This window comes from Tenebrio molitor, chromosome 2 (assembly GCF_963966145.1).
Source record: "Tenebrio molitor chromosome 2, icTenMoli1.1, whole genome shotgun sequence".
In the NCBI taxonomy this organism is placed as follows: domain Eukaryota; kingdom Metazoa; phylum Arthropoda; class Insecta; order Coleoptera; family Tenebrionidae; genus Tenebrio; species Tenebrio molitor.
In genome coordinates this window covers 3315146-3329848 of record NC_091047.1, presented here as the reverse complement: position 1 = coordinate 3329848, position 14703 = coordinate 3315146, and the positions used below count along the sequence as shown (strand labels likewise).

The 14703-nt window shown below is 42.6% G+C and overlaps 1 protein-coding gene across 2 annotated transcripts; it reads right to left on the bottom strand.

The window, feature by feature from the left end:
* Window positions 1-435: 435 nt before the first annotated feature.
* On the bottom strand, window positions 436-10647 carry LOC138124350 (growth arrest-specific protein 1-like). Of its 2 annotated transcripts, none has more exons than XM_069039382.1 (3): window positions 10401-10647; window positions 2753-2988; window positions 436-2356 (listed from the first exon to the last, which is right to left on the bottom strand). In XM_069039382.1, exons 2-3 carry the CDS (start codon window positions 2984-2986, stop codon window positions 1868-1870), a joined length of 723 nt encoding a protein of 240 aa, XP_068895483.1. In that variant the 5' UTR covers window positions 2987-2988; window positions 10401-10647; the 3' UTR covers window positions 436-1867. The 2 variants fall into 2 exon arrangements, with proteins under 2 accessions (XP_068895483.1, XP_068895482.1); XM_069039381.1 differs by lacking the exon at window positions 10401-10647 and adding an exon at window positions 3190-4682.
* Window positions 10648-14703: the final 4056 nt, after the last annotated feature.

Genomic DNA, 14703 nt, shown 5'->3' with positions numbered 1-14703 from the left:
CGTTTTGCGCCACCGGGTCGCCCGGACCCGGCGCTAATTGACGCGCCAGGGTCGCCCAATTAAACATGCACATGGGGCTCCCAGCCCGCTCGGGATCGTCCCCACCTCCGTGAGCATCAACCCCTTCCAATTTTCAAGCTCACTCCACTTCTCCAGACTTTTGGAGAGATTTGCCGAACGCACTCTTCAAGTCTTCGTCTTCATCTCCATAATAACTGCAAAAAAACCAAACGATTACCTCCGGATTACGCGGCGGCCTGATTTCCTGTTATGAATCCTCCCCGAGTTGATCGTCCTCTCTAAGCTTATATTTTCCGTGCATAATGCCCACCTTAATTAGGCGCGGACCACCGTGGACGCTTCTTACACGGCCCGGCGGAGATTAAAATACATAATAGATAAATCAATTATGGTAAAAAACGAACCAACACTGCCTCTGGATAACAAACAATACGTTTATTTTCATTTTTGTACATGCGGGGGCCGGTGGACCCCTGAACAACACGCATAAATAAAATTCTATACAATATCTCTTAACAATTTATACAAAATCATAAATAAGTCCTAGTACAGGTCAGATCGCGGTACTTGAGCACGACTACAGTCTTTTGGTGCACGCCCCCAAGAGGTGACAATTGTCTGATGGTGCGCTGTACAAAGTGCGACAGTGTGACCGCTTTACTTAAATCAGCACGTGACAGAATTAGTTGAAACTGAAGAAAAAATGGAACTGTGCCAAACTCCCGGCACGAAACATCACAAAGAGTACACATTTATCACTTTTGAAGTATTAGTCACGGGTCTAGGACCCAAAATTTGATTCAGCACATGCCAGGACAAACTGTCAAACGTATAAGTTCTGCCAACTGAAATTTTTACCAATTCACGTACCAAATCGATCATTACACCGCTAATTATCTGTCGTGGACGCGTTAAATTTACACACTTGCTTGTCCCATTATTAATCAAAACGTGGTGCGACACTGCCATGCCCCACTTAATTAATTTCACAACAATTAATTATCGAAAACTGATACCTAAATTCCGGACGTGATCACCCGATCCATTTGTGGTAAAAAAATGTGTAAGTGGCGGCCAGCTGGGCGTCTAATTAGCAATAAACCTCTTGTTCCGTATTACTAATCGAACAGGAACGCCGCAATTTGAAAATCATCGAGTCAAAATTTGCCCACTTAACCTAACTTTTTATTAACACAGTGCGTACGGTTTGAATGGTTGGGCAGCTTTTGCGTGCATGATTGATTGATTTATTGATTATACACATCACGTAAGTTTTTGTGGTTTGTTTTTGGTCACACTGTCCGCAAATTGACATAACCTCACTTTCAGTTTGTACTGGTTTTGGGATTTGGTGAAAGCGTCGGGAGAAAAACGGCAGGCGTGCTCGTCTATATCGTCGAAAAGTGAACGTCGTACGTCCAACAAGAAGTGCTGGTGTGTATAAAGCGACTCTCAATAACTTAAAGCAATATACAGCATCAAGCGCTTCTTTGGTGTGAACTATCAGTAGGATTGTTCCCTGAATCTGTGGGGTGTGAGGGAATGGGCTTAGACTAAACTTAAAGCTTAACAACAACCTTTACAAGTCACTGAAACCGTAGTCTACATCCGAATATACAATACAATATGTTACAAAATCTGTACAATTTACATGTGTGCGTTGTCTTGATTGTATCTCGTTTCTGGCATGTTTTCTAGATTTAGGAACTATAACGTGACATAGTTAATTAACCGTATAAGTTACTTTGGTTAGCGATCATCGCTCGGACTGATCCCATAAATACGAAAATAAATAAATACTGTTAACGAGGTAGATTCAAAGTTGAGGAAGAGCGATCGGACAGTATCACGTAACGAGTCCCACGACCGCCAGGACGACGGCTCCGAAGGCGAGAACGGGCGCCGCGGCCGCGTCCCCCACGTCCGCCGGCGGCGCGACCGGTGGCGGCGGCTCTGGAGTGGCGTGCCTGGTGGCGTTCTGGTGGTGGTGGTTGTGCTTGTGGAAGCACAGCTTCGCCATGTTCTTTTGAATGCCGCGACAGTCGTAGTCTTCGAAACCGTCACACTTGCACGTGGTCAACTTGGCGGCCTTCTCCTGGCGGCGCAGGATCGAGATCGAGTTGTTGCACCTGGGGGTGCACTTCTTCCCGTGGAACATCGCCCGGCAGTACTGGTTGTAGTACTTGAGGGCGGTGGAGCACTGGGTGTCCGCGGCGCAGATCCACTGGGCCACCCGACACGACACCACAGGCGACCCGATCGTCTTCATCACCTCGGGGCGGCAGATTTCCGAGCGGAGCTTCTGGTCCTCGCAGTACTCGTCGCTGCACTTGCACTGCAAATCACACGAAAATCAGAAGGAGGATCAAGAGAAGAAAAACGTCAAAGAAAATGGAAGAACCAAATTAATTATTTCTGGAGGAGTACTGCTGTGTGATGGGTGCTTTGTCAGATCCACACCGGTAGCAGTAAAAGTTTACGACATTGTAGACTTTTTCATTGACTTTCTATAAGTGTGCAATAAAGTGTTTCCAGTTATTGGTCGTAAAAAAATAAAATGGATACTGAAATAGAGAAGCTCAAATAAATATCTTGGATAATTGCGGAAAAGTACCACTTTCGTTGGTTTGAAGTGGAAGTGGTGAGGAAAGTGGGATTTTCTTGGTTTCGAGTGAACGTTTGAAGTTGAGGGAAAAGATTTGGGGAAGAAAGAAGAAAATGTGGTACTCACGTTCATCAGATCCTTTCCTTCTTCGGTGGAGGTGAGGGCGATGAGGGAGTGGTGGCAAATCTCGGGGCACTGGGTGGGCGGGGGCCCCTGGAGCACCCCCGAGCACCCCACCACGTAGTTCTGGAGGGCCATGCCGCATCCCACTCTGTAGGCACACCTCATCCTGGCCTGTTCGCACGGCAACGACGTCGCCGCACCCACTAGAGCCGCCACTGATACCATGACCCACCACATGCCTGCAAAGAGATTTCTTATCACAACACGAAAAAAAGAAGCGCGATTGTCTTCGGGTCTATGACAGACGGTCAATGTCATCGGCGGCTTGACCCGAGGGGCATCAAAGATGCACCAGCCTCTGGCGTGCACCGACCCCGCCGAATTCGGCGCCCGAAGGGGTGGCGGCGGCGGCCCCGTCCCCGAGATAATTTCGTACTCACCGATTTCTTGTCGGAAATGAAAAGAACTAGCGACTGGCACCATGTCGTGTGTAATTATATCAGAACAGCGAATTTAGTGATTAGATGTAATAACGTAAGCTATTGCAAAGAATACGTGACAGTAGGCATGTCGTGTGTGCACGCTCCCGGAATGGTATTTTTTGCTGCAAATTTGCATAAGCGAACCTTCACGCTCGACCAGTCGCAACACTTTTCCTGCATCCCGGAGTCGTTGGGTCCTTTTGGACCCATTTCCGTCAGTTGTTTTCTACACGTGTCATCCACCAATATTTGTTCTTGTCGTTATCGCAAAGTTAGCGCATTTGCAATTTTGTTTTTATAAATAATAAATGTCAACGTGTCACAAAACTTTGCCAAAGTCATTAGCGTTCTGCTGGCTTTGATCCACGACTGAACAATGACTTGCTGGATCGAGGAAAATTTATTGTGTCCGAGTTATTTACAGAAAAAATATGGTCCGTTATGCGTACACCGAACTTGCAAAAATCATTTTGACTGTCATCCTGCCAGCTTTCGACACTTCCGATTCATCAGGTCTTGGCGTTTTGAAAAACTTAACAAAAAATAGAAATGATTCATCGACAAGATTCAAATAAACAAAACGTTTGGGTCAAAATTCAATTGTCAGTTGTAATCTCCAGTAATCGCGGTACTTAGATAGCACCACGTGGTATCTCAGCTGCGATCAGCGATTGGCCATCGACGTTTTGTTTGCAGTCCTGTTGCACTTGTCACTTTTTCGCCATCAAAATGATTGCAAAACGAATCAAAATGCAATCTGATCGCGACACATTTGGGCACGGTAGCCGCATTTTACATATGTTGTGACAAATCTTCGAGAGGCTCTTGAGATAAGTTCGAATAAATCGGATACTTTCGCTGAGTGATTCCGCCGTCCGAACGTGGAGGGATATTGTTTGTGAATGACTGGAATATTGCAGAAATCCTTTTGGAGATGCGTCGACGATTGCCATCCGCATACAAATCGAAACATTATTTTCTCACACTCGACGGAACATTTTCACGGAATTCGCTGTACAAATGCGACAAGGTCGCCGCCTTATTTAATCAAAAACTGCGATTGTTTGCACTTCTTAATCCCAAAAGCAAAAGACAATTGTTTCTAGTCAACACCTGGCGAGTCAAGGCCGCGTGCAAACAGAAACTGTTGTTTTGGCGATATTTAAATTTCATTCAGTTTTTGTTTAAGGCGTGAAGTCATGTTTATTTAAGTGCGTGAAGTCGCCAAATATTCTGATTTTCCGCTTTGACAAAAAATTTCGTGGGCCGGGAACTGATCTTTGCGCTTGTTAAAATTCTTATTTGGGAGGCGACGACAGCGGTTTTATCATTCCCATCTCTTTTATTGTCAAATTGTCTGCGGACATGATTCCAGCTCGTCTACTTCCTATTTAGGCACCCAAAAAAATTCGTCAAAATGTCACCGATCAGATAGTTGTCTCAACTTTTGTGTTTCACACGTTTGTTTTGCAATTTGATGACTGAAAGTAGAGATAGTGACAAGTTCGTTTTCAAAAGTTTGCCTTAAATCACTTAAGTTAAATGGATCAAGTTCAAGTTCAACGTAAACCTTGATAAATAAGGATGATAATTACAAAACCTTAACGTTATCTAAAAAACTTAACGTAAATTATGAGGCTTCAGTGTAAATTACCATGAAACTCTGCAGATCTTAATACCGTTGAATTTATATGTGATACTATCGCAGTGAAAATTAAAAACAATCTTTGATCCGTACGCCAAAAATTAAATTACCAACAAAAAAGAATTCCAAAAATGCAATACATATCAATGTTTCCCGAGGGGTTGATCACAAGAATTTTTTGCAGAATATTTTTCTTCTCTCTGTGTTTCCATCGAATCCCCCGGATTCTCCTGCATTGTCCCCCAATCCCTTCTACTTCCTCCAAATCCCTGTGGATCTCCCTGTAAGTACCTCCATCAGATCCTCCTGTATCTCCTTGTACATTCCTGGGTTCTCCTGCATTCCCTGTACCTCCCTCAAATCCTACTGCATCTCCCTGGACCTTTTTCAGATCTCCCTGCATCTTCCCCGGATCTTCCTCTGCACCTCCCCCAGTTTCCACCCCATTTCATTTCATCTCCCTCAGATCCTCCTCCAGCTCCCCTATACCTTCCCTCCATCTCCCTTAGATGCCTGTCCGGGATTCCCTTGCATTTCTCGTGAATTTCTACATGTCCCTCGGATACCACCGCACCCCCCTGTACTTTCCTTAGATCCTCCTGCATCCTCCATACCTTCCCCTCATTTCCCTGGGATCTTTTTATGCACTTCTCGTGGATCTCCCCACACTTCCCTCGGATACCGCCGCATCCCCTGTACCTCCCCCAGATCCTCCTGCATCTTCCCCTGACTCTTCCTTCTCTATCACGGATGTCCCTGTATCTCTCATCGATGGTACAGAAAATCACTCTCGTAAACAGCCCCTCATACTTTTCTTACTTTTTAAAAACATTTCTACAAAATATTTAGAAATTTTTTGGGACAAAAGATCTCTGTAGAATACTTCTCTGTGTGTTTCCATCGAACCCCCGGATCCTCCTGCATCGCCCCCGATCTCTTTTACTTCTCACAAATCCCTATGGATCTCCCTGTACCTCCATCAGAAGATCCTCCTGCATCATCTTGTACACTTCCTGGATTCTCCCTGCATCTTCCCCGGATCCCTCTGTACCTCCCTCAGATTCCACCGCATTTCCCTTTATCTCCCTCAGATCCTCCTTTAGCTTCCCTGCATCTCCCTTAGATCTTCCTATGTCTTTCCTGGATCCTCCTGCACTTCCCGTGGATCTCCTTATATCTCCCTCCTCCATCTCCCCTGAATCATCCTTCCCCATCACGCATGTCCCTGTATCTCTCATCTATGGTACAGAAAATCATCCCCGTAAAAGCCCTTCATACTTTTCTTACTCTAACGTTTTTTTAAAATACTGCATGCTATTTATCCCACGTTGAAATGCGTAACAGGTAACGACTTTACTTCATGCCGTGTGATTATAAATGTTTTACCGCACGCTATGCGATAAAGTAAATAAAGGAAACACACTCATTGATATTTGACTCTTTATCTTAAAACAACGATTGACGCTGTCACTTTTATGTCTAGAGACAACAGATCTTCATGTCAAAAATCCATTTTCTAGTCGCAAACTTTCACAAAAATCAGCCCTTATTTTTATTTTATTCGCAACGCATGTATTATCTCGGTCGCTGGCCCAGGCCTCATCGTGCAAACCTCACATGCGTGCGATAACGTCCACGTCCCACTCCTTTCATAAAGGCCTCATAAAACTCATTTAGAATCTTTACGTGACGTCGTCAACAAAACCATCTATTTTTCTTTCGATTTGACCCAAAATGGACAACAATCCACTTACGCAACACCTTGCGCGGCCAATCTGTCCTTTCAAATCCCCAAATACCCCTCGACAGCGTGTTTTGGATACACGTTTCACTTTTATGTTCTACACCCCACAGAAAATCCACCCCGATATGTTTTTCAATAAAAAAAGAAAGACCCAGCTCGATTTTTCATTCGAATTGCACCAGCTGCCTGGCCTTGTGCTGGTCCTAAACCATCTGCCGTCTTCGTTGTCACGTTTCTCTCAGATTTATTTTTATTGGAGGACAGGTAGATGGGCCCCAAATATCGTCTATTCACGTGATGCAACACAAGCACTTGTTTTCTTCCCGTACTCTCGAGTGGCCCAGTCTGACGAAACGCGCAGGACCCAGTGGTAGTCTCTGCAGCACCCCAATTATCACCACCAAACCCGACTTGCGTTCTGCAACTTTGGAGTGCGCGAAGTACATGACATATAGAACCCTGGACAGTGCTACCAACCGCGACTTGGTAGATTTATGTTTTTGAGCGGTTTGGCCGTGTGAAATGGTAATTAAACAATCATCCGGTCTGGTTTATGGTGGAGTGGAATGGTTGGGCCCGCTAATTTCGAGTCAATTAGAGCGACGAACGAGCGGCGGTAATCCCTGGATCGGAACCACTTTCGTCGACATTTCGGTCGTAAATCAGTGTTGCCACCCTCCTCCAGACGCATGCCACATGTATACGGAAAGGCAACAGCTAAATTTATCTGTATCTGTCAATTTTATGAATAGTTCTTTTGAAAGGCGGTGTAATGAGCGCGGGGGCGGCGGCCATATGTCGCAAGGGACCCGACCGTCGAATCTGTGTGAAAGTCGACGTTTCGTCCTTGTTGCCCATGGATTGAGTTATTAGGTACGGTCTGGCGGGGGGCGGGAGCGGCTACCGAGAAAGGCCGGGGCGTGATTCGGGTTTTAATGACCGCCCGCAAATCATTGGCAAACAATAATTATCTATAAACTATCATTATTATTGGCGTTCGTTATTGCCGTCGGCTCGCAGCCTTTATTCTTGGGGATTGTAAATCAAGCGGCGATGCCGCCGCCACAAATGAGTCTACGGTAAATTACCGGTCGGTGCGGCGGCAATCCCAAAAGAGCAGCGTCCCCACAAAAACGTTCTTGACCCGCCGGTTCTCGTGCGATTGAGTAAATATTGTTTCTTTTCGTGTTCTGCAGGTGCTGCTAAAAATAGACGATTGTTGGCGGAAGATGCGAGGGTTAAACGGTCGTAGCCAGCTTGTTTGATTTCGTGCTTGGTGTAATCACGCGAAATTACGGCGAGCAGCTTTCATTTCACAGTTAGATCGACATTGCATGCCGTGCAGGTTTACCAACCCGTGAAGGAAAACAGATTAAAAGCGAATAAAGTAGCGCCGTTTGTCTTTTAACGGCGGCGAAAGTGGAACAAAAGGTTGTGTCAAGCGAAGAGCAGAGCGAGTGGAGAGAATTTTATTTTTAATCGGTTTGGATCGCGTCGAAGTGTCGAGCTTGAGCTCGCCTTTACGGTTTTTATTTATTTCTTGTGGTGGCAATTTTGGTTCACAAAAAAAATAGCGCATTGGCTGGAGCGGTTCTTTTATTTTTCCCAAATAAAGATACTTCGGAAGAATTAAATATGAAATTCTGGTTGTTGGGCTGCGTTGCAAATTTTCTTTAATTTAGGCATAAACAACTTTCACTTTTTTATTTTCATTAAAACACCCGGTATACTCGTTAAAATGTTACAGCAATGAGCGCGAAGTGTTTCATCAAATTGCATTTTGATCTCGGGAACAAACAGAAGTCACAAGGTGCCAGATCAGGACTATAATAATTTTTGCTGCTATCTCAATAGAAAGTGAGCATTTCCTCCTTCATTTTAGAATCGAAAGTACAATATTCTCTCTCTATGGAGAGAAACTAAAAATATTTGTCAAAAAATAAATTTCTGAGTAATTAGCAATTTATACAGGGTGTATTAAAAATGGCGCATAATATTTACATCACCTGATTCTATGTTGAAATACAAGCAAAAAACTCTAGTACCAATTTTCTGTTAACCCTCTGCTCATAGAGTTATTAACAGTCAAACTTGGAAATTTGCTTAATATTTCAACAGCTAAAATAAATATTGCAGCACCAATTTTACCATTTTGATTATTGGTTTATTTGTAATTTCATTTAAATAAATGCTTTTCATAAATTGTGAAGCTATTGCAACATTGCAATTATGCTAAAGCAAGGATTGTTATTGATGTCATTTTTGATAATAATATGTAATGATTTAAAAATTATTCGTTTAAGACCAAATTCACATTAGAATTTTTTGTTTGCTATTCAACGTAGATTCGCGTGACATATATATTATACGCCATTTTTAATACACCCTGTATATTGGTATTAATCCTAGAATATTATTAAAACTGATTCCAGATATTTTCCTTACTCGGCAACATTAATATGGAATTTTAAAATTTAGAGTTTTCTATTTGCTTGAAAAATAATCCAAAATGACATCTTCCGTAATTAATTGGCAGCACACGAGAACAATAATTGATCATTTTAGTCACAGCTGGGATTTAAAAAGCTCAAAATAATGAGGAGTTGAAATCGGCACGCATTGGTAGTTTTCAAAAAATATTCCTCAGATAAAAATCAAAACAATTAAAGGCCAAAATCGAAACCAATAATTAATGTCGTTGCCAAATTAATATTTTTCTTTTCTGGCCAAATCTGAACGATCCAACAACAATTTCTAAATCTGAACATTTTCTAAATGAGCCGATAAACAACAAAATCAAGAAGGTATGCTAATACCCTGAAAGCAGAGTGAAAGTTGCTGTCGTTTTTTGCATAAACAAACAACTTTTACGTCCAAAATAACACCAATATTTTAACTCCAATTGGCAACTTTGCATAATTTCGTCGATCCCGCATTTAACAAGACCACCAATCAAAATTTTATCTCCTTTTTATAACTTTTTTTACATAACACACCACTAATAAAAACATAAAATTAATAATTTCTATTGCGGTCAACGGTTTACGATTTTGATTTGTCCTCGACGGGCACATTTCATAAGACGAGAGCGCTAACTCCCACACTATTTTTTTCTAATCGTCTCTAATATTTTTGGCGGGAAACGTGTTTTCACACATGTTTTGATTGGTCCAAAATATACAAAGAAAAACAAACAACGCGTATTTACTCGTAAAACGTCTATTTTAGCCACCGGATTAGGAAATATGTCACGAATTGAAACAGTTCTTTGGGGATTTTTGCTCGATTCAGATTGTCCCAGGATGGACCAGATTCGCGGCCAGGTCCGCCAACTTGCCGGATTTTCCGGTGATCAGTCGCGGGTCAACCTGGATTGTTTACAATCACCTTTCTATTGTTTGCGCCTTGGGCCACGTGACTCGTTAATTTCCGGTTTTGTGTGATCCGATCTGATAAGTTGGCAGCGCCAATTACGCTGTTTGTTTATTGGCGCGTTTAACGGTCCCGTTCGATTTATTTTGTCAATGGCGCGGAGCCGATAAACCCGGAAAAAAAATAACCATCTCTGCCGTAAAAGCGTGCTTTGTCGAAACGAAGAGAATTCGGGGGGACGGCCGTAAAAATTGTCTTTTTTTAATAATGCATCCTTTGATGTTGCCACTTTTAGATTCGGTGATTTTACGACAGGAAACACAAATACCCGGGACATGTGTACGCATGCATGTTTCAAATTCGAAATAACCCATTAAAAGACGATTTCCGTCGGGCCGGGGGACTCACCGTCGGATTATCGTTCGGATAATTCCTGTCACATTGTCATTGGACACAGACTCGATTCGCCCTCGTCACAAACACCGCACAAACCAGCGTCACAGCACACGGGGTCGCACACACCGCCGAAGAAGACGTCCTACCTCCGCGACAACCGACGCGGTATTGAGGTTTGGAAATTAAGTTGTGTTAGAAAGAGGCTGACAGCCAGCAGAGGCGAGTACCTGAAGCAGACCTCTCTCTCGCCGTGCAAGAACTGAAGCAGGGGCGCCGGATTTTTTACGGCGAGGGGGCCGCTCCGGGACCCGAAATAGATTGACACCGAGTTCAGTTTTTTTGTTTTAATGAGCGACCCGCTCGATAATAAGACGGTTCATTCGTTTTTGATAAGTTTTTCACACGAGGATGTTGTTTCTCTCAATTATATTTCTTTCGACCAAAATAGATTTTATCGTATTTTAATCATATGAATGTCTGGCGGAATACTCAAGTGATGGAAAAAAACTGATTTCCTAATTTTAATTCGACACGAGCAAATCACACGAATCCAGAAGTTATTTTCAAATTTAAAGAAGCAAAAACAAAAATGGAGATCCACAAAAATTTACTTTTTGTACGGTACAGGCTGTTTGAAAATTGCTAGTACAAAAAAAACTGGTAATTGGTGATGGTGAGTTGAAGTCATCGGCAAAAAAAAATTCTAATAAAAATCCTCTAGTTTTCGAGATAAAAATTACTAAAAATTGGGTTAAAATTGTTAGTGCGCCACTGACTTAGGGTATTTTAAAAAGACACTTCATGTTATTTAGCAATAATGAAATAAAAAATTTGATGTTCTTAAACTGTCAATCTGTGGTTGCCAAGATCTTGCAAAAAAATATTAATTTTCTGTATGGTCCTTCATTATCACGCTTGGTTACCAACGTTTAAAAAATATTGCCCCGCCTGAGGCGTAGAATATGCAGGAATAGGGTTACTTTATCCCTTTTGTTTTAAAAAATTAAAAATTGGTTTCTTGGATTTCTTAGGCCTTCCAGATGCGACAGTTTTTTTTTTTTACTAGCAATTTTCAAACACCCTGTATATTCTCTAATTGCAATAAAGAAAACAAACAACAATTTTGCTTTTAAAGGGTCTTTTTAGTGGATTTGACATTTCGTCCAAATACATAACCTCACTTTGACAACTGTCGCACTAAGAAAGCGCAAAATTTGCAAAAAAAATTATTCATACCACTGCTTGTTCACTGAATGAATGACGTTTGACATTTATGGTTTGACAGCTGCACCATACGTCAATTCCCTTCACTTGTCCTATTTTTTATTTTATATGTAGTTATAAATTTAGCCGATTGTGAGCACACAATTTGATCGATGCCTCGTTGCTCTTTGGCAAAATGTCACTTTCTCTCACGAGTTAAAACTGACATTATATCATTTACAAAATTGCGCAACAGTCGTGGCCCAGTCCTCGAGGAATAGTGTAGTGTAGTGAGTATTTTTGAATCGTACATTTGTAGTGGTTATACAAGTGTTTCCAAGAAGAAACTGGATTTGCAATTTTTTGAATATTTTAGTGCAGTTGTGATTTTGCAGAGATTTACAACTTCTTTACAAAGAGAGCACCATTTGCCCCCTGCGGCCCCTCTAGCCCTACGCCCATGTCCGCAGCTGTCCTGGCATCCTGGCTATCTTTACGACGTGTTGTTCTCTTCTTGTTCCTCCGGTTGGTGTTGTTGTTGCCGTCTCTTTTCCGGTGCGTAGTTGCCAGATGGGGGATGCATTATTGTTCCGAACGCGTCTAGGATGGATGTCGTCCAGCGGCCCAGCGGAATGACCCCCGGTTTAGGAGCGGCGCGCCGCCACAGGGGCCCCCTCCGACACGGCCCTGCATCGATCCACGATCGATTGTGTAAAAGGAAAGGCGACCCACGCCGATTTAGAAAGCGAACAATTACGAAATCGGGAACCGACAACTGGGACTTGTTGCTTTCGTCACGCCGCAAATGGGTTAGACAAGGACGCGACGCTCGCGACCGTATGCACAATCAGGTGATTGGGCCTCGTGGCGGCACTTGGGGCACTTCCTGGCGACCTTGGACCCAACGGCACAACGCTCATTTTTTTACTTCGATCGGGTCCATCTCTGGCACATCTGTTGCGTGCCGCGAATACACAAACCCGCTCAGTGGAGTGACAGTTGACAGACGGGGCTTTGTAGTTTCACCAACCAACACCGGTGGATCACACTCATTTGGAATCAATCGAAAATTGGTACTCACCGAAATTGGTGTTTCGATTGGATTTGACCACAAACCGCTAATTAGGAAGAAACTTGCTACCCCATGCGCCCCCCGAGCGGCCCCAGACTTTCAATTTGCAATTTGCGCACCGGTCGGGGCTTCGGCAAGTGTTGCATTGCGCGCCATAATGACAGCCATCGCGAGGGAAGAATCCTACATGGTCCGAATTAATGAACACGTACGTTGCCATAATGACCCGGCTCGAACAACGTACCCAGGATGCGTCCGATCATTTGTAATCACAGATCATCGATCATTTATGTTAAACGAGTGTCGAATTCGAATCCATCTGTGTCGCAACAGTTGCAAGAGCTGCGACGACAACAGGAAGTGCCATTATCTTGGCGCTTCGAGTCGGGAGCACCGACTTTGCTTATTTACTACATTTTCATTCTTTGATGATCGATAGTAATTGGTAAACTAACGCAACACACCAGAAAAAATCTTTGTTTCCTTCATTTCTCCTTGATTCGGAAGTAGCACTCATTGAAATTTCCATGTGGAGCGCTAGTGCAACATTTCCCAGTAACAACAAAAATTCAACCAGATCTTGTCATATTTTAACAAGTTCCACGGAGTACAAGGTTTTTGCAAGACAAAACCATCACGCTAAAAAAGTTTATGTACTCACATAGGTACAAGCAGACGAAAAGTAACTCTTTTCGTGACGCACTTTTTCGGACGCTGACCGTGGCGCCATCTGTTGGTCTGTTTAGTAAGTTAGCAACGAAACCGACAAAAATTAATTTATCTATTTGAAAAAGGTTGATAAAAAATAAATTTGTATTTTTTCCAATGTCTTTTGCTTTGTTGTTCGTACGGCCGTCTAAAAAATTTAATATGCACCTCTGCCAAAAAGTGCCTTTTGTCTTCGCCTATTTTCAAGCCTCGGCTGCGCCTCGGCCAGAAAACTCACACTCGGACGAAAAAGATGCACTTTTTGGCCTTGATACACAAATAACTGTATATTTTTTAGACTTCAACGATTTTCCTTGTTTTGCCTCTATAAAAAACGAAGCAAATTTTTCAAACAATTGCTTATTGTTATTAGGTAGTTTCTTTAAGTTTTTCTACGGACTGGAGCTTATTTGCACTTCCACTCTAGCGAGCAGACCCAACTCCTCACTAATCCGAAAATCTTCTCTAATGACGGTTGAGCTTCGCCTGCTCCGCAACCTCGGAGAGAATGAAATGAATTATATCAAAAACGAAATAAGATTACCTAAATACTAAAGCTTAGCCGAGATCCTGTTACAATATCAAACGTTCAAAAAAATCTGTGGTTTTCTCTCTATGCAGAGCCTCTTTTTAGTTGATTTGACGTTTCGTTCAGGTACATAACCTCACATTCATCACTATTTTAATATAAATTGAATCACTAATTTAAAGTGAAGAACTATCGCACTAAGAAATCAGAAAATTTGCTTTGGTTATTTCTGAAAAGAACTGTCTTTTGCAAAAAAAAAAAAGAATTTACACTACTGCTTGTTCATTGAATAAATGACGTTTGACATTTATGATTTGACAGCGATGTCATACGTTAATGGAAACAAAAGCAAATACCAGGCTACTTGACCACAGGTTTTTTTGAACGCTGTTTTTCTTTAGCTTTTTTGGGATTGGGGTCAGCGATGACCCCAGATGGGTGAACAGTATGAAAAACTAATACAACTTTATTCGAACTGGAGTTTGTGTAATTGTTGTTCAAAGAATCAAAAAGATTTTTCATTGAAACCTTCAAATCGTAATTTATTTAGATTTCAAAAATGTTATTATTTGATTCCTCTTCTTCTGCGGCCCGGAGCTTATTTTCCCTTCCACTCCAGCGAGCACAGCAACTCCTCCCTAATCCGAAAATCTCCTCTAATGACGTCCTCGCCCTCCTCGCACCCGTTTCATCCCGGACCCTTCGACTCGCTGCTAAACATCTGTCAACGTCGCCGGTCGCTTTGTCCGCTCCCAAACCCGAGCTCTTCATCTCTTGTGCAAAAGAAATCCACCCTCGGACAT